We start from the raw sequence: 26263 nt of genomic DNA, 5'->3' as shown, positions 1-26263 counted from the left end.
CGGAGTCCTGGGATCGAGTCCCACATCGGGCTCCCGGCTCAGCGGGGAGCCTGCTTCTCCCTCTGACCCTCTCCCCTCTCATGCTGTTTCTCTCTCTCTCTCTCAAATAAATAAATAAATAAATAAAATCTTTAAAAAAAAAAATTCTCTGTCAAGCATATCAGTTATATCAGTTTTGCTTAGATCTCTGGCCATGGCCTTATCTTGTTCTTTCATTAGGGATAAATTCCTCCATCTTGGCATTTTGTCTAAGTCTCTGCCCTCTCCTCTGTCTTATAAAAGCCAGTATATCTTCTGCTCTTGAAAGTAATGGCCTTATGAAGAAGATGTCAAGTTCCCAGGGCCTGGTGCTTCAGAAAGTGTCTTTGGTGTGTGCTGTGTATATTCTGCTGTTGTGTTTTGGCTGCTCTATGCTTCAGGCCAGTCATCTGCAGAAGCTCTCCTTGACTGCTGTGGGCAGTGTTTGGTCCCTGGCCTGAATGTGGTGAGTTTTAATTAGGTGTGCTCTGGTCTGCTTGTGTAATGAGACCTGACACCAATTCCACTAGAACTGAGGCCCTGCAGAACTGTCTGGTTGGGAGACAGTGTATGGGCAGGGGTTATGTTGGTGTTCTGTGGGAGGGGCCCTCCATGCTTTGACTGAGGAGGGAAGCTTGCCTGAGAAGGACAATCCATCAGGGCATGGGAGTTGGGTGGGGTGGGGCTTGGTGTGAGCAAATTAAGCAGCCAGGGTCAGGACTGTGCTGCTTCCCCACTGGTGGCCCTGTGTTTGTTCTGAGGAGTGGGGAGGAAAATGCCACCAGCCAACTCCTTTGTTCCTGGGGAGGCATCTCTAAGAACGTTGCCTCTCAGGGACACACTCCAAGAAGAGTGAACAATGTCTCCCCCACTGTGTGCCCCAGATCACCATTTCCAAACTGTCCACCCCCAGATTTTTTGTTTGCCCTCTCTCCAGGAGCAATGCAGTACCCTCTGAGCTCTATCCCAGCCAAGCCTGCTGAAATTTAAAACCCAGGCTTTAAGGCCTGCTGGTTGCAAGTATCATTGTGGGTTTTGATTTGAATTTCCCTGATGACTAATGACATTATATTTTCAAGCAACTCTTTTCTTTGAGGAAAATGTCTACTTTTCCACCCATTTTTAAAATTGGACTATTTGAGTGGCTTTTTGTTATTGAGTTATATTAGTTTTTATGTTTTTTAGTTATTGCCCCTTTATCAGATATATGATTTGCAAATATTTCCTCCCATTCAGTAGGTTGCCTTTTCATTTTGTTGATAGTTTTGGCTGTGTGAAAGTTTTTTAGTTTGATGAAGTCCCACTTGTTCATTTTTGCTTTTGTTGCTTTTGCTCTAGGTGTCACATTAAAAAAATCATTGCCAAGACCTATGTCAGGGTACTTACTGCATATTTTTTCTTCTAGGAGTTTTATGGTTTAGGTCTTATGTTCAAGTCTTTAATTCATTTAGAGTTAATTTTTGTGTATGGTATAAAATAGAAATCCAGTTTCATTCTTTTGCATGTGGCTGTCCAGTTTTCCCAACACCATTATTGAAGAGACTGCCCTTTCCTCATTGTTCTTTTCTTTTCTTTTTATTTATTTATTTATTTGAGAGAGAGAGAATGAGAGATAGAGAGCACAAGAGGGAAGAGGGTCAGAGGGAGAAACAGACTCCCTGCTGAGCAGGGAGCCTGATGTGGGACTCGATCCCAGGACTCAAGGATCATGACCTGAGCCGAAGGCAGTTGCTTAACCAACTGAGCCACCCAGGCGCCCCCCTCATTGTTCTTTTCTATTGATATATATCTATTTTTATGCCAATACTATGCTCTTCTAATTGCTAAAGTTTTGTGATGTAGTTTGAAATCAGAGACCATGACACCTCCAGCTTTGTTCTTCTTTCTCAAGATTACTTTGGCTAGTCTGTCTTTCACGATTCCATGCAAGTTTTAGGATCGTTTGTTCTAGTTCTGTGAAAAATGCCTTTGGAATTTTGATAGAGATTGTAGTGAATCTATAGATTGCTTGGTGTAATACAGACATTTTAATAATATTAATTCTGACCCATGAAAATGGGATATCTTTTATTTGTGTCTTCTTCCATTTCTTTTATCAAAGTTTTGAATTTTTCAATATACAGGTCTCTTACTTCCTTGGTTTAATTTGTTTAGGTATTTTATTCTTTATAATGTAATTGTAAATGAGATTGTTTTCTTAATTTCTCTTTCTGATAATCATTATTAGTATATAAGAGCACATGTTTTTGTGTATTGATTTTGTTACTTGCAATTTAATTTTTTATTTTAACAGTTTTTTATGTGCTCTTTAGGACTTACTATATATAATATTATGCCATCTGCAAATGGTTACAGTTTTACCTCTTCCTTTCAAATTTGGATACCTTTTTATTTATCTTTCTTGCCTAATAGCTCTGGCTAGATCCTCTAATACTATTGAATAAGAGTGATGTAGTAGAAGGAAGGAAATAACAAAAATCATAGCTAAAATAAATGAAATAAAGATTAAAAATACACTTGAAAAGAATCAATGAAACTAAGGGCTGATTCTTTGAAAAGATAAAGAAAATTCTCATACATTTATCTAGATTCACCAAAAAAGTCTCAAATACAATCATAAATGAAAGGAGATATTACAATTATACCAAATAAATACAAAGGATCATAAGAGACTGCTATGAATAGTTATGCACTAACCAATTGGACAACCTAGAAGAAATGGATAAATTCCTAGAAACATACAATCTAACAAGACTGAATTATGATGAAAGAGAAAATCTGAATAGATCAATTACTATAAAAAGATTGAATTACTAATCTAAAACCTCCCAACAATCAAGACTTCAGGACCAGATGTCTGCACTGCTGAATTCTATGAAACATTCAAAGAATAATTAATACCAATTCCTTTCAAACTCTTCCCCCGCCAAAAAAACAAACAAAACCAAACAAAACAAAAAATTAGAAGATGAGGGAACTCTTCCAAACTCATTTTACAAGGCTACTACTACCATGATACCAAAACCAGTAAAATATGCACAAAGAAAGAAAATTACAGCTCAGTATCCCTAATGAACATAGATGCAAAAATCCTCAAAATATTAGCAAATCTGATTCAACAATACATTAAAAAACATCAATTATGATCAAGTGGGATTTATTTCAGAGACACAAATAATTTCTAGTTTCATATTATTGTTGGAAAGATGCTTGATATGATTTCAGTCCTTTCAAATTTATTAAGGCATGTGTTGTGGCCTAACATATGATCTATCTTGGGAGTATTCCATGTGCACTTGAGAAAAATGTGTATTGTTGCTTTAAGATGGAATGTTCTATAAATATCTGTTAAGTCCATTTTGTGTAATGTGTTGTTTAAGGCCAATGTTTCCTTATTGATTTTCTGTCTAGATGATTTATCCATTGATGTAAGTGGGGCATTAAAGTCTTCTATTATTTTATTGCTGTCATTTTCCCCCTTTAGGTCTATTAATATTTGCTTTACATATATAGGTGATCCCATGTTGGGTACATAAATATATACAATTGTTATATCTTTTTGTTGGGTTGACACCTTTATCATTATATAATGCCCTTCTTTTTCTTTTAGTACAGTCTTTATTTTGAAGTCTTTTTTTAATCTAATATAAGTATAGGTACTATAGCTTTCTTTTGGTTTCCATTTGCATGGAATATCTTTTTCCATTCCTTCATTTTCAGTCTGTTTGTGTACTAACATCTAAAGTGAGTGTCTTGTAGGTCTTATAAAGATGAGTCTTGCGTTTTTATTCATTCAGCCACTCTATGTCTTTTACAAAGAGTATGAATTTTGAAGTGAGACAGATCAGACACTAAATTCTAGCTCTACCACTATTTATGACTCTGGTCTCTTTGAGCTTCAGTTTTATTATCTGAGAATTCGATGAAATATCTATGTCATTGAATTGCTATGAAGATAAAATGAGAACATTTGTAGGATACCTAGTATAGTATTGTAGCAAGCACTCAATACATGCTAGTTTCTCTTCCTCCTTAAAGGTAGACAGTTCAAAAAGCAAATAGAATTGGTTGTCTTCATGGGTAACATGTTGGGACATCAAATTGTACCCATATCACCACCAGTCATAAAAAAAAAGTTCCAAAAATTTGGGAGTGTCACATTTTCTTTTCCCTACTTCCAAAAAGTGAATTGTTTATAGAACATTTTAATCTCCTTTAAAATTCTCTTTCTGATGTCCTGGAGGAAGGAGAGTGTAATTCAATAGAAAACTATGAGTATTTCTACAACTTTGAGGTAAAGTCGCAGAGACTAATGAATGGAGAATCTTTTACATTGTGAATCTATAACAAAGATGGCAGTAGATAATCTCTAAAGTAGTTTTTCATGCTACAATTTCATGAACTATGAATATATACATATATATCTTTATATCTATAAAGAGAGAGAGAATATATTACAAAGCCCTCATTAATTTTGTAATAAATATAAAGTCAGATCATACCAAGCAGAAGCTATTTTCACTGATTACTTTAATGTGATAATGGCTATTTCAGTTAATCCGTTGACTGTCAATTTAAATAGAGAGTATTCATCACCCAGAATTGTCATCTTTAAATGCTAATAGTATCATTTATTCACTCATTGAATGATGAATTAGTGATATCCAAACTATTTTGCAATCAGAGATACATCCTTGAAGAAGAGATAGGTGCTACTGTAATTGTGCTTTCCATCCCTCTATTTCAAAATGTCAGGCTCTATAGAACTTTATTTAAATTTTTTATTGAAGTATAATTAACATACAGTATTATATGAGTTTCAGTTGTACAATATAATGATTCAGTAATTCTATACATTACTCAGTACTCATCACAATAAGTGTACTCTTAATCTCATTTATCTATTTTACCCATCCCCTCACCCAACCTCCTCTGGCAACCACCAGCTTGTTCTCTGTACTTAATACTGTTTTTTTGTTTGTCTTTTTTTTTTCTTTCTTTCTTTGTTTTGTTTCTGAAATTCTACATATAAGTAAAATCATATGGTACTTGTTTTTCTCTGTCTGACTTAAATCACTTAGCATTACACCCTCTAGCCCTGTCCATGTTGCTGCAAAGGACAAAATCTCATTTTTTTTTCTTTTTTAATTTTGTTTATTTACTTGCGAGACAGAGACAGTGAGAGAGAGCATTAGTGGGGAGGAGACAGAGAAACAGGCTCCCCACTGAGCAGGGAACCCCACGTGGGGCTCCATCCCAGAACCCTGGGATCATGACCTGAGCTGAAGGCAGACACTTAACCAACTGAGCCACCCAGGCGTCCCCTCATTCCTTTTCAAAGCTGAATAATATACCATTGTGTGTTTGCGTATGTGTGTGTATACACACACCACTTCTTTATTCATCTGTGGCTGGACACCGGGCTGTGTCCATCTTGTAAATAATGCTGCTATTGTAAATAATGCTGCAATAAACATAGGGGTGTGTATATCTTTTCAAATTAGTTTTTCTTTTCTTTGGGTAAATAACTGAGTAGTGGAATTACTGCATCATATGGTAACTCTATTTTTAATTTTTCAGAAACATTCATACTGTTTTCCACAGTGGCTACACCAGCTTGCATTCCCCCAACAGTGCGTGAGGGTTCCTTTTTCTCTAGATCCTTGCCAACACTTGTTAATTCCTGTCTTTTTGATGAAAGCTGTTCTGACAGGTGTGAGGTGATAACATAATGTATAATTTGAACTTCCCTGATAATTTGTAATGTTGAGCATCTTTTCTGTTGACCCTGTATGTGTATGTGTATGTGTATTCAGGTCTCCTGCCCATTTTTACTCAGATTATTGAGGTGTTGAGTTGTATAAACTCTTTATATTTTTTTGAATATAAACCCCCTTATAGGATATATCATTTGCAAATATCTTCTTCCATTCAGTAGGTTCCATATCATTTAATTGATGGTTTCCTTCACTGTGCAAAACTTTTTGTTTTGATGTAGTCCCAATAGTTTAATTTTGCTTTGTTTCCCTTACCCGAGGAGACCTCTAAAAAAAAGTGTTTCTATAGCCAATGTCAAAGAAATCACCATCTATGTTTTCTTCTAGGGGTTTTATGGTTTCGGGTCTCACATTTAAGTCTTTTATATATTTTGGGCTTTTGTGTATAGTGTAAGAAAGTGGTTCGATTTCTTTTTTTGCATGTACTTGTCCAGTTTCCCAGCACCATTTGTTGAAGAGACTCTTTTTCTCATTGGCTATTCTTGCCTACTTTGTCATAGATTAATTGATCATAGTAGCATGGGTTTATTTCTGGGCTCTCTATTCTGTTCCACTGATCTATGTGTCTTTTTTTTGTGCCAGTACCATACTGTTTTGATTGCAGTAGATTTATAGTATATTTGGAATCTGGAATTGTGATACTTTCACCTTTATTCTCCTTTCTCAAGATTGCTTCAGTTATTTGGGACCTTTTGTGGTTCTGTATAATTTTAGTATTATTTGTTCTAGTTCTGTGAAAAATGTTGTTGGGGGACACCTGGGTGGCTCAGTCGGTTTGGTGGCTGCCTTTGGCTCGGGTCGTGATCCCAGGGTCCTGGGATCGAGTCCCGCATTGGGCTCCCTACTCAGCAGAGAGCCTGCTTCTCCCTCTCCCTCTGCCTGCCTCTCTGCCTACTTGTACTCTCTCTCTCTATGTCAAATAAATAAATAAAATCTTTTAAAAAAATGTTGTTTGTATTTTGATTGGGATTGCATTCAATGTGTAGATTGCTTTGGGTATGGACATTTTATCAGTATTTCTTCTTCTAATCTACCAGTATAGAATATCTTTCCATTTGTGTCATCTTTAATTTCTTTTATCAGTGTTTTATAGTTTTTCAAATACAAATTTTTCACCACCTTTGTTGTGTTTATTCCCAGGTATTTTTATTCTTTTTGGCACTTTTGTAAATGGGAGTATTTTAATTTCTCTTTCTGCTACTTTGTTATTAGTGTATAGAACTGCAACCAATGTCTGTATGCTAATTTTGTATCCTGTGACTTTACTGAATCCTTTATCAGTTATTATAGTTTTGGTAGGGTCTTTATGATTTTCTATATATAGTATCATGTCATCTACAAATAGTGAAAACTTTACTTCTTCCCTACTAATTTGGATGTCTTTTATTCCTTTTACTTGTCTGATTGCTGTGGCTAGGACTTCCAGTACAATGTTGAATAAAAGCAGTGAACATAGACATCCTTGGCTTGTTCTTGATCTTAGAGGGAAAGTTCTCAGTTTTTCATCATTGAGAATAATGGTAGCTGCAGGTTTTTCATAGATAGCCTTTATTATGTTAAGGTGTGTTCCCTCTAAACCTATTTTGTTGAGGGTTTTTATTATGAATGTATGTTGTACTTTATCAGATGCTTTTTCTGCATCTTTTGAGATGATCATATGGTTTTTATCTTTTCACTTGTTAATGTGATGTATCACATTGATTGATTTACAAATATTGAACAACTTGTGCATCCCTGGAATAAATCCCACTTGATCATAGTGAATGATTTTTTAAATGTATTATTAGATTCAGTTTGTTAATATTTTTGTTAGAATTTTTGCATCTTTGTTCATCAGAGATAGAACTGTAGTTTGTTGTTGTTGTTTTAGTGTTCTTATCTGGTTTTGCTGTCAGAGTAATGCTGATGTCACAGAATGATTTTGGAAGCTTTTCTTCCTCTTCTATTTTTTGCAATAGTTTGAGAAGATAGGTATTACCTGTTCTTTAAGTGTTTGATAGAATTTACCAGTGAAGCCATCTGGTCCTGGATTTTTGTTTGTTAGGAGGTTTTTTTAATTGCTGATGTAATTTCATTGCTGGTAATTGGTCTGTTCAAATTTTCCATTTCTCTGGATTCACTTTTGGAAGATTTTATGTTTCTAGAAGTTTACTTATTTCTTCTAGCTTGTCCAATGTGTTGGCATATCGATTTTCATAGTATTCTCTTATAATCCTTTGTAGTATGTGGTGTCAGTTGTTTTTTCTTCTTTCATCTCCAATTTTATATATTTGAGTCCTCTCACTTTTTTTCCTTGGTGAGTCTCCTTAAAGGTCTGTCAATTTTTTCAATCTTCCTTCACTTCTGAATGATAACCTTGCCAGGTAGAGTATTCCTGGTTAGAAGTTGTTTTCTTTCAGTATTTTGAATATATTGATCTACTCCCGTTTGACCTGCAATTTTTCTACTAAAAAAATCTGCTTTTAGTCTTAAGGGGGTTCCTTTATATATAAAAACTTTTTTATTGCTGCTTTTAGGATTCTCTCCTTGTCTTTCACTTTTGACATTTCAATGATAACATATCCTGTTGTCCCTCTTTTTTGGAACTCTGTGGACTTCCAGGATCTGGATGTTTGTTTCCTTCCCTAAGTTATGGAAGTTTTCAGCCTTTAGCCGTTATTTCTTCAAATATGATTTCTGCCCCTTTTTTCTCTCCCTTCTTCTACTGGGACCCCTATTATGCAAATGTTAGAGTCTGTTTGTTGTTGTTCAATAAGCACCTTAAGCTGTTTACTTTTTTCCATTCTTCTTAAATTTTTGCTGCTCTGATTGGATGGGTTCCACTGCCCTGTCTTCAAGTTGACTGATCCTTGTTCTGCTTTATCTGTTCTGCTATTGAACCCTTCTACTGTGTTTTTCAGTTCAGTTAAGGTATTCTTCAGCTTTGTAACTTTGATTTAGTACTTATCTTTTTACTTTTATCTAAGTTCTTACTGTGTTCATCCATTCTTCTCCCCAGTTGGGTGAGCATCTTTATGACCACTTCTTTGAACTTTTTATCAGGTAAATTATTTACTCTGTTTCACTGAGATTTTTGTTCTGAGGTTTTGTCTTGTTCTTCCATTTGGAACGTATTCCTGTTCATTTTGCTTGACTCCCTGTGTTGGTTTCTATACAGTAGATGAAACAACCACCTTTTCCAGTCTTGAAGAAGTGACCACATATAGGAGATGAAACTTTTCATTCAACCCTGCCTCAGTTCTTTGTTGTGTCTCAAACCTGTGTGCTTATCCAAGCAACCTGTTATGTTTTTTATAGCTCCCAGTAGTTTAGGATGTGCCAATACCTGTCAGTGTCCCCAAGGGGAGGATTTCAGCACTTAGAGTCAGGCTGACTAATTTGGCTAAACCTTTAGACATCTCCTTTTAAAAATATGCAAATATATATATCCCCATGGGACCACAACTATACACCCTGCTGTCGACCTGAGTCAGGTGATCTGAAGGTGTCTCGTGGGTGGCAGTCACAGAAATCAACTCCAAATGAGTGTATGAGCTCTTTTCTGTGTGATACTGGCAAGCTGGAGCAAGGAGGAGGGAGAGCATCAAGATGAGTGTCCATAAAAAAAAAAAAAAAAGATGAGTGTCCACAGCCTACATTCCTGAGAGTAGCTCCACAGGTCACTAAAGGTGTTCCAAATCTGAAGCCTGCTTTTCAGGCCAAAGCTCTAGGACAAGCAGAGAGGTCTTTATAGAAAGACTGAGGAGTTTTCTCAACAAACTTTCCATTTATGCCATATTACTGAAGGGTATATTTATTTATCGCCAATTATCTCCCACTTGAGATTCTGATGGAACTTAATTTTACCTTCTTGCATGCCCACATAAATCCCTTGCTCACTAATCTAGGATAATAAAGGGTTAGAGTGACTCTGGCTACTTCAAAGGTCAGCTAGGGGCCCTGAACTGTGGTCAAACTATCTGAGCTGCCTATTACTTAATATGAATAATTAAATGAGACTTAATAAGCTTAGTATAAAGCAGGCTTCACCCAACGTGCTTTATACAAAATTTGAAATTATTCCTTAAATACCTTCTATATCTAGTTAAATAGACATGATAGTATACACTTAGATTTATTTATTGGTCTTTTCAATTTGTAAAAGGTGAAGAATTTTTTTTTTTAAAGATTTTATTTATTTGACAGAGAGGGAACAAAAGCAGGGGGAGTGGGAGAGGGAGAAGCAGGCTTCCCACTGAGCAGGGAGCCCAATGTGGGGCTCGATCCCAGGACCCTGGGATCATGACCTGAGCCGAAGGCAGACGCTTAATGACTGAGCCACCCAGGCGCCCTAAAAGGAAGAATTAAGTCCAGTGTCTTATACCAAAAAACAGCTTTTATATATAGATAATTTGCATTTTAGTTCTATTGTGTTTTTGTACGTTTGTTTGATTGCTTTTGTTCTGCAGATGCACAGTCATGATTCTGGGGTTATGATACACTGTCCTTGTTGGCCCATTCATAGCCTGCCTGATTTCTTTCCTTCCTAATTCCTTCCCTTATTTCATTAGTTATCTTTTTTTTTTTAATAATAGAATAACCATTCGCAAATCTAAAACAAAACCTAAGAATTATTTTACAATAGCCTGTATTTAACCATTTGGTTTACTTTGTCTAATGCCTTTCTTTGCCTTCTGCTAACTTGAATTTAGCATTGTTCTGAATCCTATTTAATTATTTACTAAATTTCCTTTTTATATAGTTTACTGTATCTATATGCATTCATAAAAGTATGTATTTTTAGTTTTAATTCTAAAAAAAAGACCATGTTATATGTAATCATTGGCATTGATTGATGAATCTGTTGACTTTGCTTTCATGCATATCAGTGCATATTAATGTATTTCTCTTGTTTTAACTGCTGGATAATATTCCATTGAATGAAGATAACACTATTTACCCACTTTCTAATTTAGGAGCATTTGGGGTTTTGCTATTTATTACAAGCAGTGATAATATGAACATTCTTGAATTAATAGATGTTCCCTCTTGCCCAAATACAATGGTTTCTTTTGGGTATATACTTAGAAGTACAATTAGTACATTATGGGATACTTATAAGATACTTGTTTATATTTATTATGAATATTTGTCAGGTTTTAGTTTTTATGATTTAAAACTACTAAAATAAAAGAAATAGATGGTTTCTTCTTCAAGGGTGTTTTGAAAATAATATGATCTATATTTAGATTGGAAAAGGTTCAGGTGTAGATGAATGTAGAAAAGTTACTCATAAATGGGGCTTCTTGTACTTTGAGAAGCTCATTGTCATGATACTCTTTGTGTCTTTGTAGTCACTAAGAAGTAAATCATCTTAATTGTAAATCAATTACATTGATACAGTTATAAACCAACATTTGGCAGGTAAATGATGCTATAAGGAGATAAACAAAGATCAATTTTATCTAGAAATATTCAAAACGTTTACTCCATCATAAAGAAAAACTTTCAGAGAAGACCTCTGTATTCTTAACTATACTGCTTCTTTCTTTATTAACATTTATTTTAGCATTTTAGATTTTCAATATTTTCTAAAATGTTTTATGTTAAATGATTTTATATTATTTCTACCCATTTAATCACTTTCACAATTCCTAGGATGCCAGTAATTTTATTTTCAAAAATGAAGTTCTTGAAATTCAAATTATGTTGAATCTTCTGGCAGCAGGGTTCAAATCATCAAATCTAGTTCTTGTTATGTAATTGCCTATTCAGAAGTGTACCCTGCTTGTAAACATGGCCTCGACATATATACTTTTTGACATTCTAATGGATTTTCCATATTACCTCTAAGTAGCAACTAGACTTGATGATAGTCCTTCAGACTATTAATAAATTCTGCCATCATTCTGCCATAAATGATCACATTTACTACTATGCTTTCCTTGCCCCATTTTGAGGAGAAAATATAGATAAAATATTTTTGCATATAATCCCTTTGAGTGCACATTAATATTTGTTATGAATTTTCCTTTGTACTATCGGCAGAAGTTTCCATGAGCCAAAAAGGGCTTATCTGTTCTTTGAATGATTAAAGGGTTGAAGCAGCCACAGTAAAGAGTGATTGGAGAAAGTGAAGCAAAAGTAAACTAAGCCCTACTTCTTACTCCTGATTTTCCTATACTGATGCTCTTCCCCATTTTGGTAACCCCCTTTTCATTCTCTTGAGCTGGTAAGGGCCCTGAGAAAATTTCACATATGTAAAATAATGTAGCAATCAGTATTAGTCTGCATTGTCTTACTGGTTCTTTTTTCTTACCACCAGAATTACCTCATAGGAAATAATAAATGAAATCTCACCACTTTTTTCATTCATCTATTCAGTAGTCAATCAAAATTACATGAGCCCAATATGTAAGTCCTACTATATCCTATCCTACTTTTTATTTTTACTATGTCTGAGCAATACATATAACTTCCATTAAGACATTCTTTTCTCTAAACAGCATTTTCTTTTAGAAAAAGAAATACATGATACTTTTGTCACTGATAGCTGTACAATCCTTGATGCAGAAGTGTTCTTTAGGAACCTAGTTAAAAACTGTAATAACTGATGTTTGTCAAGGGTGGAAAGGTTTGAAGTTTCTATTGACAGTCTATACAACAGAAATGAGTTGGAATACAAAATTTTACTTATAAAGTGGAAAGTGGAATATATTTTGCACAAAAATTATGTACATGGAGATAAGATTTTTCATCAGGACAAAAAGTCATGTTAATCCAAAATGAATCCAATGTACCATGCACTGTTATTTGACATATACCTACTTGCAATTGGTAACTTTCTTTTTTCCCTAAGGAATTCAGCTCATTCTCTACCTAAGCAATAGCATTTGAAAATAAGATAGCTACATAAGCAAATACACCCACCTACATAATTAGATTGCAGATCTGTATTAGGTCATTGATTCTGTGAAATAAAGGAAAGGAGTTTCCTGGACTGAAAGTGATATTGGGTGCTTCAGACTTTTATTCGCTCACCTACTTGAGTGTAGATCATTCACAGTTTGGGACACTGATGGCCATTGAAGAATATTCTCTGAGGCTTCTAACTCCAATGTGTGGGAAAGAATGAGGAAATCAGTAGCTTTCATCAATTAATGCAGCAATGTAGTCAGTAATTACTGATCACTTCTTGCCAGAAATATAGTATTTAACTGTGCTACACATCAGAGTCTGTTTTGAAAGACTCTTCCAAAGTGTTCAAAGTGTAGTGGCCAAATATCAAGCCCACCTACATTAATTTAGATTGGAAAAAAAAAAACTAGTTCTAGCTCAGCCAGTCAACTATGTGTGTCTTGGGCTTATTGCTTAATTTTTCTGGTATCTGTTTTGTCATCTATAAAATGAGGGCAATAACTAGATAGTATCAAGATTCTTTTAAGTTCAACAATTTTTGGACATTTTTAAATACACAAACTAGAAAGTATGAATGATGGCTCAATGAAGTCAATAGTGCATTTTTGTAATAAGCTCTTTTATTGCAAGATTGCAAGATTCATGGGTAAAAGTCAGTGCAACTGATGTCTGTCCAGAGGAGGAGAGTGGACTGCCAATGAAATCATCAGCATTTGGGGCGCCTGGGTGGCTCAGTCGTTAAGCGTCTGCCTTCGGCTCAGGTCATGATCCCAGGATCCTGGGATCGAGTCCCGCATCGGGCTCCCTGCTCCGCGGGAAGCCTGCTTCTCCCTCTCCCACTCCCCCTGCTTGTGTTCCTGCTCTCGCTCTCTCTCTCTCTGTCAAATAAATAAATAAAAATCTTTAAGAAAAAAAAAATCATCAGGATTTGGAATCACAAGGTCCAAGGGACATGCAGAATTAGAGTTCAGTCCAGGCAGGTTAGATTGGAAGATGATGGGTACAGGGTAGCTTATGTTTCAAGGAGTAGTGTTCTTTAGTGCAAGGTGACTAACAAAGTTATAATTCACAAGAACTCTTGTGATTGATGCAGATATCAGCTAGTAGTTGGAATGTCATTAGATGCTAAGGGGAACTGTAAGAGACAAATACTGGAAGAATGGTCCAGGCTTGTTAAGGAGGGCATTAAGAGGAACAAACAAGGGTAACAGGACCACAGTTCAATGGGCATATTAGTTAGGGGTCAGCAGTTCTAAGCTACAGAAATCATCTCTGATTAACATAAACAGAAAAGCAATGTCATTTAAGAAAATCTGTTAACTGATAGATTGAACTGAAAAGCTGAAAAATCAGGTTTAGAAAAAGGCAGAAAGCAGGTAGTTTTGGGAGGCTAGCAGCAAAAATTGCTCAACAATCTCATTAGTGTTGCTGCCATAGTGAATAAGCTACAGCTGATTTCAGTGATTCTGCACAGGATTCAGACTTGAGAGAGGGAATTTCCAATTGGCTTAACTGGTGTCATGCGAATACCTTTCAGCTAGGAAAGAAGGCATCTTGATTTTTTTAGTATTAAAAAAGACTGCACAATGGGGCAAGGACATAGGACACAAAAGGAAATTAAGAGGTTATTTCCAAATGGAGAACTATTATCCACTGTCCTGGTAGCATTCAGGATGAGAATCCAGATTCAATGGGGAACCAGAATGACAATCAAGAGCAAGGGCAAAAAGTCTGGCAGGTGAACGGTGTACAAAGCATTTGTTTGCCTTGGGTGCAGTGATATGAAATCCATTCCTGAGCTCTCTGGTTGATAGGAAAGAGTCCTCTTAAATATACCACTATGTCTTACTGAATCAAGACCTCTGAAGGACTGATTGGTTTATAGCAGGTCAGCAAATTAAATTTTCTAATAAAGCATGTTGCACAGTTTCTAACATGTAGAAATTATGGTTAACATTTATTGATTATCAATCAGCTCTTTTTTGTTTGTTTGTTTTGTTTTATAATTGGAGTAAACATATTCTCTCCGTCTAGTCTCTGGTGTGTTCTTTCTTAGATGTTATCGAGTTGTGAGATAAGGTGCTTGATCAGCTGTGGTGAACTCTACTTCTTGGTAATGGGCCACTGTGGAAGGGAATGAGCCACACATTTTAAAGGCCCGTGGTTACTCCTCTCAGAAGAATTTCCTGACTGGAGTTCTCCAAGAGAGGACGGTCATGACAGGGCCATTCTGGGGCCTGCTTCATATCCTTGATGCAGATTAGGGCAAAAAGGCACCAAAGGTGTAGCCAATACTTGTGGAAGGACCCCTTAAAGACCACAAGGTAAAGTAAGGGAGACTTTTCCTCCCCCCAAACTTTAAAAAATTAGTTTCAAAAGATTTGGATCTCTTTTTATAAAATGAATGTTGAATTTCAGTGTACGTGAGAGAGAAATAAGAACAAATACATCCTCTTCCTTGCTGGTTGAGTGGCATTTCTAATGCTCCTGAAATCATTCATCATTCATGAAAATGTCTTAGTAGTTATGTCGTTAAAGTTAAAGCAGTGATAGCTCTGTTCATTCATTATGTTGGGGTGCTGTCCTTAGGCAACTTGGAGCTCACAGTAACATGGTAAAGACACAACATGGTGGAAATAAATTAAACAGAAGAGTTGAGAAGAAACCATCATTTATTAATTAATTATTTATTATCACACCATATTCCAGAAGGATTTAAAGAAGGTAGAATTTCATCTCTAGGTCTGAGAAATAGAACAATATATTTATAACTAAGCTATATTTGCCTTACCTATAAAAACAGACCTCTGGGAAAAAGATGAACATTCTGATATTATTCGGGGGTGCCCACTTAAGAGTAAAGTAACATCATATCTGCATCTCTCTGCATTTTCATCATTCTATACCAGGACTGAACAGAAAGCTATAATTAATTTATAGCTCATAAAGTTGGATTATAATAACTTTTTAAAAAATGCCACCAATAGGGAGTAATTTTAGTGAAGCAACTAAAAAATGAATGTAAAGATGCTAATTATTTAAAGTGTTATTAAGGTTGACAGATATGTTTTAACTTTGTTACTCATTTATTTTTTTAAAAGCTTTATTTTTAAAGAGGGGGGGAGGGGTGGGAGGAGAGGGAGAGAAAGAATCTCAAGCAGACTCTCTGCTGAGAGTGGAGCCCCACACGGGGCTCAATCCCATGACCCTGAGATCATGACTTGAGCTAAAACCAAGAGTGGGACACTTAACCGACTAAGCCACCCAGGTGTCCCAAATTTGTTACTCCTTTTAAATGAATCAGGAATAACTAAATATCCCCAAATCCTACTTTGGAATTTTAAGGCACATTGAGAGAAAGCTAAAAAAAATTCAGTTAAGTAATGTGGGATGATTGAATTTCTACTTTCTCAATGCTTTTATATGTATTAAGCCCTTCTGTTCAGTAAAAACCATGATTATAGCAGTGGTTCCCAAACATTAGTGGGTATCAGAATCACTAAAAGAACTTGATAAAACAGATATCTGGACTCCACCTGACCCTTTCTGATTCTGAAGTAGATCTGGAATGGGGCCCAAGAATTTGTATTTCTAACGGATTTGAGTTTTGCTGATGATGCTGGCCTGGGGACAGTGTTTGAGAACCACTGCTTTACATTATATATCAGAGACAAATGAAGTTAATGTTATCTGTAAATCTTGATGCCCCTGTGGATTGGCTATGGAACATTTAGTACTACTGACTGAGAAACAGCAAAAGTTCCCTAACCTGTAAGCAGCTACAACAAAAATTAGATTAAAATATAAAAAAAAATTATAAATTCAGAGTATATATCCATGAATTATGAAATTATTTCAATGTCTTGAATGTTAAACTTGTATTATCTTTATACAAGCTTTGTTCCCCATAATAATAGATTCTTAAAACTAGTTAAAGGACTTTCATATTAAAGGAAAAACAAAAAAGAGGCTGAGGTCATTTCCTATGTGTCAATCAGACCCCATAATATTTAGGCAGTTTTTAAAAGAACAGCCTGTTCATTAACCGGATGAATTTAGTGCTGTCCAATTCTATAAATAATTTAAGAAGAATGAATTGGCTTTCAATAATAAAAATCCTTTCTTCTTTTTTTTCAAAATTAGGTAAATGTTATCACTCTAATTATCCCCTTCAGCAAATACAAGCTATTGATGTTGTTGGGTCATTATAGTGACCACAAAAACAAAGTTCTGCTTTATACATTTGATAAAAGCTAAAACTTACTATGTTTATTTTTCATATATGCAAATAACTGGTTTGTGCACAGTTGGTGCTTAATATTTGATGAATAAACAAAACCAAGTTATCATAAGCCAGAGCCATCAATATTTTAAAAAAATCTACAAATTCACATAAAAATCTGGAAACATAAATGCCTTTTTTTCCATGCCACCCTTGGATAACTGCTCTTATCTACAGGACACGCACAAGTATGATGGAAAAGTACAAGTTTGTAAAAGAATTGCATTAAGTACCACCAATATCTATTTATAGATCCAAGGATAAAACAGATTTGTTTTCTCTTCCCACCGGGCTGAGCACTGCAGCCTGATAGTTCACCTACCCCCTCTTTAAAGAGAGCTTTGTACTTTTTAGAACTTAATTGTTCAAAGAGGATCTGTCATTTACCTAAAGAGTCTTTACTACAGTAAAATGCTACAGTGTAGAAAAGAACAAATATGCTGTTGTTCTGAGATGGTGGTAGATAGGAGAGCTACTCTGCAGGGGCTGAAGAATCCAAAATAAGCTAATAGCTGCTATGGTATAAGATTTGTAGTTGAGGGCATATAAAGCTTTGGTGATAATTCCCAAGAAGTGGTATTTATGAAACTTTCACGAAGTGCTAGCAATGTTTTAATGAAGACGGAGTGTAGCAGATTAATGAGGAGTGTGGACTTCGAAGACATAATTCCTGGGGGTGAAACCTAAGTCTTCCACTTCTTGGTGGTGTGATACTGGGCGAGCTGTTGAACATTCCTTTGCCTGAGTTCCTCATCTCTAAAATGGACGTAATAATGTTACTTACCACATAGGGTTGTTGGGAGAATTAAATGAGTAAATACATGTAAAGGCTTAGCCTGGCGTCTATTATACCTACTATATGAATGTTTGCACTTACTATCATTTTTATCATTTATCATTTCTTCCATTTTTAGTATTGCCTCGTGGTCCTCTTTATTTCCCATCCTATTCTAAAATCAATTTCAGCACTGCCTAATTTCTACTGTCTCCATTAGTCTTAAACCCTGAATTTTAATTGAGAAGTTAGACATTAATCAAATCTTAATCGCTACATTTTTAAATCATCTTAATTCTAGTTTAAATCATTCATTCATTCTCTATCTTATACCACTTTTTTGAAACAGAGATATAAATGTCTCATTTTATCTCCTTATTCACCAGCAGTTTTAGACCTCAATACTAAATGTACTGCACAGTTAACACTGTTAGAGACTGAAACACTGAAACAAATTTTCCTGGCTTGAAGACTTCCACAACTTTCCTGATCAGGTCATCATAGGAGGTCTGACTTAAGTTTGTTTCAAAGCTAACATAAGAAAATTCTGGTTCTGGAGTGATGTGAATAGTCCAATAAGTTCCATCCGATTTCATTCCATTCATCGAATACCCACAAGGATTGAAAAGTGTGGCATCAATGACAGAACCTGGTATCAGGTCACGAATTCCACTCTCACGAGTGACATCCTTTGCAGTAACACCATCTTTCATGTAGAACTGGTCCATAACTGCTGGGTCAAGCTCATTCATCAGAATTTCCAGGGTTTTTGATCTGGCTGACTGATTACCTGAGTCTCTGGGAAATCCAAAGTATACAAGTACCAACAGTCAGAATTCATACGTCCCATACAATATGCTGCTCCATTTGGGAAAATTGCATTAAGAAACTCTATTTCTTCCTGGAAATTCCGGTGTGGGTACCCTTGGTGAGAAGGCTTCATGAAATTCTTACGAGAATAAAAGAAGCTTTGAATTGAATCAAACCCACTGTAATCCCTAGCGAGTTTCAACAGGGGAACCAGTGCTTTCAGCAAGAGGGTGGTACCACATGTCTTCAAAATGAAACGTCTCTTGGAGACAAACATGAAGGGTTAAGCATCCTATAATTGATTAAAGTGTTTACAAAAAATAATATCAAATGAAAATATGTATCTCCATTTTGTACATTAATGATGATCCCACCATCTTGTCTGTTCCTCTAAAATAAACACATTTTCTAGGCTAATTTTCAGACCATGAAGCTTTAAAGACTATTAGAATTAAGAAATCTGTTCTAGTTACAAAAGTCTTCTTAGGATCATTATGTTGGCTGGCTGCAATGGGAAAGGGGCCACTGCTGTGTCTTATGTATTTACCAACCTTGTCTAATCATTAAGAGTGAGGATGGGGAGATATCATGGGTAGTGGATTTTGTGTGGTGTCATCAACTATACAAATCCTGGGAATCAAATATTAGAAAAATTCCTCCTAATTCAGGAACTGGAATACCCTTCTTGTGTTCAACTGGTGTGTGTGGTCAAGTAAATTATTTGCCCCAATTCTCCATCCTCTCCTGTATCCATGCCCTTTGCCATGGAACTTTGCAGGTTCTCCCGCTCTGGGTAGAGGGTATTTCCCTGCCTCTTTTCTCTGTGCTTGACCATTTGATGTACTTCGGCTAATGCACGTGGACAGACAATTACAGTGTAATGCTTCTCAGCCTAGCCCTTTTCCTCTTGCCAATCTGCCATTGCCACAGAAGAGCTTGAGTAGCTGCTCTGAGTAGCTGCTTCCCTCTGAACCTGGGCCCCAGAATAAGCACAAGTGGAAGAGACAAAAGCCAATTTGTAATAAAGAGCCTAGCTCAGTGGGATCTGCAACCTGAGCAGAGCTTTCCAACAGAATCCAGTTCAAATGAGCCAATCCCGCAAGTGATTGACCCACAGGCATTCAAGAAATATTTATTGTTGTATGCCACTGAGATTTTGTAGTAGTTTGTTACATAACAATAGGTGACTGATACATACATTGAGTTTTATAAAAAAGGCTTTCTTTTCTACAAAGCAGAAATAATTCCAAAAATAATTGTGGCAGATGATATGATTTTATATACATATTTTTAAATACCAATGGCATTTAGGAATGGTAATTAACTTATGAAACAATATCACACATAAATAATAAAGTAAATTTGTATTTGTTGTGTCCTAAATTGCACTATAGGAAAGTACATAATGTGTACTCATTAAGCTACTTGGTTATGAATTTAATAATTGAAATAAAGTCAATGAAACTGTGTAACTGGAAAATTCAACTAATACGTTTAATAAGTATAAATATACTTTCAATAAGTATATTTCTGGGCAGATATTAGATTTGTAAAAATATCCTTAATGATATAATTATACATGACTTAACTACATTTTAACAATAACTGGAATATTATACATAATAAACAGAATCAAAATAAACACTTGAAAAACAAACATTTTAAACAATGAATTATTACTTTCAAAGGACTTAACAAATAATTTGATTTTATGAAATTGAGGGCCATTCAGTTTATAAATGTTAAAGAATCATCCTCTAAGATGATAGACAATGATGTAAATGAAACTATGTAAGAACAAAGTTTTAAAAATCTCATTTATAACCACTTAAAGACTGTTTTTTTTTTTTTAAGATTTTTTATTTATTTATTTGAGAGAGAGAATGAGATAGAGAGAGCATGAGAGGGGGGAGGGTCAGAGAGAAAGGCAGACTCCCTGCCGAGCAGGGAGCCCGATGCGGGACTCGATCCCGGGACTCAAGGATCATGACCTGAGCCGAAGGCAGTTGCTTAACCAACTGAGCCACCCAGGCGCCCTATAACCACTTAAACACTGTTTTGATAAAACAACAAAACTTTTAAGATCTCTTCTGTTGCCTTTTACTATCTATTACGTGTAAATCTTTTAAAATGTAAGTACTGTTTATGAGATAGACAATTAATGGTCCGTTATAGAGAATAATAGAGCTAGACTATACTGAGTAACATATGGTAAAATACAGTTACACGGAAATAAGGACATTCTCAAGTGAAACTGGCTGATTTTAGTATAGAAATATGACTCATAATCTTTTATATACAATTTAAAACTACTGAATTAATGATTATATTGAGATCCATTTAAAATGCTCATTTAAAAAATATTCTTGAAAATCTTTTAAGCAGAAGATCTTCATACTTCAGTATGCTTCTGACATTTAGTAAATTGCTAAGGACGTGAGTTACTTTCAACAGTTTCTACTGAGTTCAAGAGAATGCCCAGTCTCCATAAATAAAAAGTGAATAAAGGAAACGCATCAGAGAGTTGGAAAATAGTTTCATCATGCTTTTGAAGAAATTTCTTGATTTCTTGATCATCATGCCCTACACTTGAAGTGTTGCCTTCTTTGGTTTCCTTTTGAAGAAGCTGCTCCAGAACCCAGAACAGGGAGAAAATATTTTCATACTGTGTCACATAACTGGCTTGAACCTACAAATAAAAAACAAACTCCTTTAAAACACATATTGGTTGTAGCTCAGCTCAGAAAAAGCCAAATAAAGATATTAAATTTTCAGACAAAAAGTAAATTCTTGATATATTTAACACTTTCTATCTTCCTGTTCCTTTAATTGTGATAGAGGGAGAACAAAGGAGAACATTTCCTTTCTTTCAAAAACTTTACAGTTTTGGTGAATGACTTTCCTCTTGATGGTTTATAAAGCTCAAAATCCTTTCTCTGTACTACTGCTAAAATTCATTACTCAGATGAATCTGAGAATACTTGACAATGTCTTGTGTGTTGAATTCAGTGTTGTAGTAAAGACTTTCAGTGCATGACACTGCCAATGATAACATAAAGATTTTGGGGGTAGGGTTTTAAGAATGTTTTTTTTTTTTTTTTAAGATCTTATTAATTTGAGAGAGAGAGCACACACAAGCAGGGGGAGAGGCAGAGGGAGAAGCAGGCTTCCCACCAAGCAGGGAGCCGGATGTGGGACTCGATCCCAGGACCCCAGGATCATGAAGGCAGACGCTTAACGACTGAGCCACCCAGGCGGCCTAAGAATGTGTTATGACTCAGTATAGAGTAACTCAGTATAACTCAGTCTTAGAACAGTTATGATCTCTAAGAGACCAGATATGATCTCATTCTGAGTCTACACAAATCAAGGAGGAACAGGAAAGATTATGTGGAATCACATACATGATCATGAGGAAAAATACAGATGTGTCTTGAGAAGTTATTGTTTGGCTCTAGATGACTGAAAGTGAGATGAATCAAGTAAGGCCTAAAAAGTGGACAATGGAAAGCATAATCTGAGGGGATACAGGAATCAGTTTAAAGATATAAACTGGGGGCACCTGGGTGGCTCAGATGGTTGGGCGTCTGCCTTCGGCTCAGGTCATGATCTTGGGGTCCTGGGATCGAGCCCTGCATTGGGCTCCCAGCTCGGCAGAGTCTGCTTCTCCCTCTCTCTCTGCCTCTCCCTCTGCTTGTGCTCTCTCTGTCTCTCTCAAATGAATAAATAAAATCTTAAAAAAAAATAAAGATATAAACTGGCTTTATCATTTGCTTATTAAGACATGTGTTGGAAACAGTCCCCAAATCTATCCACTCTAATAATACATAAATAAAAAGAAACATTCTTTTAGAGCCCAGAGGAATGTACTCCATAACAAGGTGGTCTTATAAACAGTTAAATATATACTTTCTTCTTACTGAGATATAACTGACATAACATATTAGCTTCAGGTATCACATAATGATTGGATATTTATATACATTACAAAATGATCACCATAGTAAGTCCAGTTAACATCTATCACTATATAGTTACCAAATTCTTTTTTTTTGTGACGAGGACTTTCAAGATCCACTCTCCTAGCTACTTCCAAATATTCAATACAGTGTTTAGTTAATATAGTTATTAACTATAGTCTCCATGCTGTACACTGGATCCCTGTGACTTAAATTCATTTTATAACTAGAAATTTGTACCTTTCCATTCCCTTCACCCATTTCAGCACCCCCTAACCCCCACCTCAGGCAACTAGCAGTCTGCTCTCTATATTCATGAGCTTGGTTTTGTTTTTGTTTTTTTAATTTTATTTTATTATGTTATGTTAATCACCATACATTACATCATTAGTTTTTGATGTAGTGTTCCATGATTCATTGTTTGTGTATAACACCCAGTGCTCCATTCAATATCCCACATATAACTGCATTATATGGTATTTATTTTTTTCTGTCTGGCTTGTATCATTTACATATTGCCCTCAAGGTCCATACATGTTACAAATGGCAAGATTTAATTCTTCTTTTATGGCTAGATAATAATCCATTGTATGTATGTGTATGTGTACACACACATATATAAATATGTATGCATTTATGTATATACATACACACACACACACACACAAACACACACACCATACCTTCTTTATCCATTCATCCATCAGTGAACATTTAGCTTCCTTTCATGTCTTGGCAAGTATAAATAATGCTGCAATGAACATGGATAATACATATATACTTCTGAATTAGTGTTTTCTTTTTCTTTGCATAAATACCCCAAAGTGGAATTTCTGGATCATATGGTAATTCTATTTTTAATTTTTTGATGAATCTCCATAGTATTTTCCATAATGGCTACACCAATTGACATCCCCACTGACAGTGGGAACACAAGGGTTCCCTCTTTTCCACATTCTGACCAACATTTATTATTTCTCTCTTTTCGATAATAGCATTCTGACAGGTGTGAGGAGATACCTCATTGTGGATTTGATTTGCATTTCCTTGATGATTAGTTATGTTGAGCATCTTTCTATGTACCTGTTAGCCATGTCTTCCTTGGAAAAAATGTCTATTCAGATCCTCTGCCCATTTTGTAATTGGACTGTGTTTTTGCTGTTGAGTTGTAGAAGTTCTTTATATATTTTGGATATTAAGCTTTTATTTAGTATTTGATTTGCAAGTATTTTCTCCCATTCAGTGGGCTGCCTTTTATTTTGTTGGTTTCCTTTGTTGTGCAGAGGCTTTTTAGTTTGATGTAGTGCCAATTGTTTCTTTTTACTTTTTTTTTTCCCTTTGCTTTAGGTGTCAAATCCAAAAACTAATTTCCAAGACCAATGTCAAGGAGCTTGCTACCTATGTTTTCTTCTAGGAGTTTTATGGTTTCAGATATTAAATTCAAGTCTTTAATCCATTTTTATTTTTTTCTATGATATTAAATAGTGGTTCAGTTTCATTCTTTTGCATGTGGCTGTTGAGTTTTCCCAGCACCATTTATTGGAGAGGCTACTTTCCCATTGTACATTCTTGGCTTTTTTGCCATAAATTAATTGACCATATATATGTGTGGGTTGATTTCTGGGCTCTGTGTTCTGCTCCATTGATCCATGTGTATGTTTTTATGCCTATTCCATACTGTTTTGATTACTAGACCTTTGTAATATAGTTTGAAATCAGGAAGCATGCCTCCAGCTTTGTACTTCTTTCTCAAGATTGCTTTGGCTATTCAGGTTCTTTTGTGTTTTCATACAAATTTTAGGATTGCTTGTTCTGTTTGAGACTTTCCTGAGAAACAAACTGAGGGTTCTAGAGGGGAGGGGGGTGGAGGGATGGGTTAGCCTGGTGATGGGTATTAAAGAGGGCATGTACTGAATGGAGCACTGGGTGTTATATGCAAACAATGAATCATGGAACACTACATCAAAAACTAATGATGTAATGTATGGTGATTAACATAACATAATAAAAAAAAAGTGCTTGTAATAAGAACTACTTCTCTAACTGCCTGTATATCACACTCCTACAAACTGGACTCTACATTCTTAAGTGAATATTCCTAATATCTATGTGCCAATTCTCTTGATCTAGAATGGCCTCTCTCATCAATATCTCATTACTAGCACCCTGAGCACCCTTCAGCACCTATCGTAGATGCCACCTATCTACTGAGCCTTTCCCAAGCCCCTCAATTTTATAGATTTGTACTATTTCCCTTATATTCTGGTTGGTTATATTTATTTCATCACCCACTTAGATTCTAAACATGTTGAGAGAAGCAAATGTGTTCCTGTCACTAGTTTCTACAATTCCTAAAACAATGTTTGTCTTGCTCATAGTAGATCTCAATATACATTTGTTGTTTTGAACTGAACAGGAATTAGAGCAATGTAAAAGGAACTACTATAGATACATACTGGTTACTATCTGAAGGAGAATCACAGAGCCATTTTTTAATATTAAAAATACTTTTCAAATACTTATTCCAAACTAAAAAAATTCACAGTATGTGTTTAACCTGATCTTATCAGCAATACTTAAATATTTGTCAACCTGCTCACTAATGACCATAGATAGTACAAATCCTGTATGAGTTAACAGGTAATTCTTCCTTGGAACTATGTTATAAACATAGCTGCTTAACCTATTTAGACATTAACATAAATTAGGTAGCGCTGAAATACAAATTCTGTAGCAAAAGGGCACATTTATTTAATTCACTTTGAAGCTTTAACTACAACAGGGTATGATATTTTATCATGATAATCTAGGCAGGAGTGTTGCAGTGATTTTAGGGTTCACCTCTACTGATAATATTAGCTATATATTTCAGCATTTATCTTACTGGGCTCTTAAAATACATTAGGATTTTGTGAACTCAATGACTATTCTTTTTTGAAATTTAGATTTATTTTTAGTTAACCCTGGTTTTCATGTATAACAATTCTATGAATAAAAAGTTGTCAAATGGTGCTTATCACAAATAAGGGAGTTTCTCCCTTCTGATAAAGGCCATAGCATCCCAGGAAATTTCAGGGCAAGAGTGTGAAGCAGACAGTGTGTCTTGGTACCTTTCCATTGGCTTTGAGATTCTTACTTTGGGCATGTTTAGCTCTGCTTCCAGGTGGGCTGCGGTCCTTGCCCTAGTGCCCCATCTCTATGTTGTTTTGGACTTTGCCTTTACACTTACTAGAATTTATCTGTCTTGGGTTCCACCTCGATCCTAAATGCCTGTACCAAATCATTTGACACATTCTTTTACTCTAAGATATTAGCAGTTACAGAACAGTAATTTGAAACTAACTCCTCTCTTTAGGGGCAGTATACGCTTAGCTAACATGCCTTCACAGCCTTCCTTTCAACACAACTGAAACGGCATATCTGTGGGGGCGGTCTTTCCTGTAGTTCCCAGATTTCATCACACTGGCAGCTGCCTGCTCTGCTTAATCATATGCTCAGACACTTTCTGAATTAGTGTGTAAACTGAATAAAAGAAAAATAAATGCTCTCAAAGTGACAGTCCACCGGATTTGGTGTTATTTTTATACTCTCAGCATTGAACTAGACTGAATCGCATCAGTGTTTGAAAATACCCAACACGGGGCGCCTGGGTGGCTCAGTCGGTTAAGCGTCTGCCTTCGGCTCAGGTCATGATCCCGGGGTCCTGGGATCGAGCCCCGCATCGGGCTCCCTGCTCCTCGGGAAG

General features: G+C 35.7%; 1 protein-coding gene and 1 pseudogene across 2 annotated transcripts in view; both read right to left on the bottom strand.

Moving 5' to 3' along the window:
- Positions 1–18138: 18138 nt before the first annotated feature.
- LOC123837017 (S-adenosylmethionine decarboxylase proenzyme 1-like) lies at positions 18139–18836 on the bottom strand (annotated as a pseudogene).
- An 867-nt stretch (positions 18837–19703) lies between these two features.
- MEI4 (meiotic double-stranded break formation protein 4) overlaps positions 19704–26263 on the bottom strand; it is a 238150-nt gene continuing 231590 nt past the window's right edge. For both annotated transcript variants that reach the window (XM_045867123.3, XM_054505440.2), the window contains one exon: positions 19704–21248. In XM_045867123.3, coding sequence (XP_045723079.1) covers positions 20988–21248 — 261 coding nt within the window. In that variant the 3' untranslated portion in view covers positions 19704–20987. The remainder of the gene's footprint in view (positions 21249–26263) is intronic.

This window comes from Mirounga angustirostris, unplaced genomic scaffold, assembly GCF_029215605.1.
Source record: "Mirounga angustirostris isolate CCGP_5_RB_7025 unplaced genomic scaffold, mMirAng1.0.hap1 SCAF_8, whole genome shotgun sequence".
Lineage (NCBI taxonomy): Eukaryota > Metazoa > Chordata > Mammalia > Carnivora > Phocidae > Mirounga > Mirounga angustirostris.
Note: the sequence above shows the minus strand (reverse complement) of the source record. Positions and strands in the feature narration are given on the sequence as shown.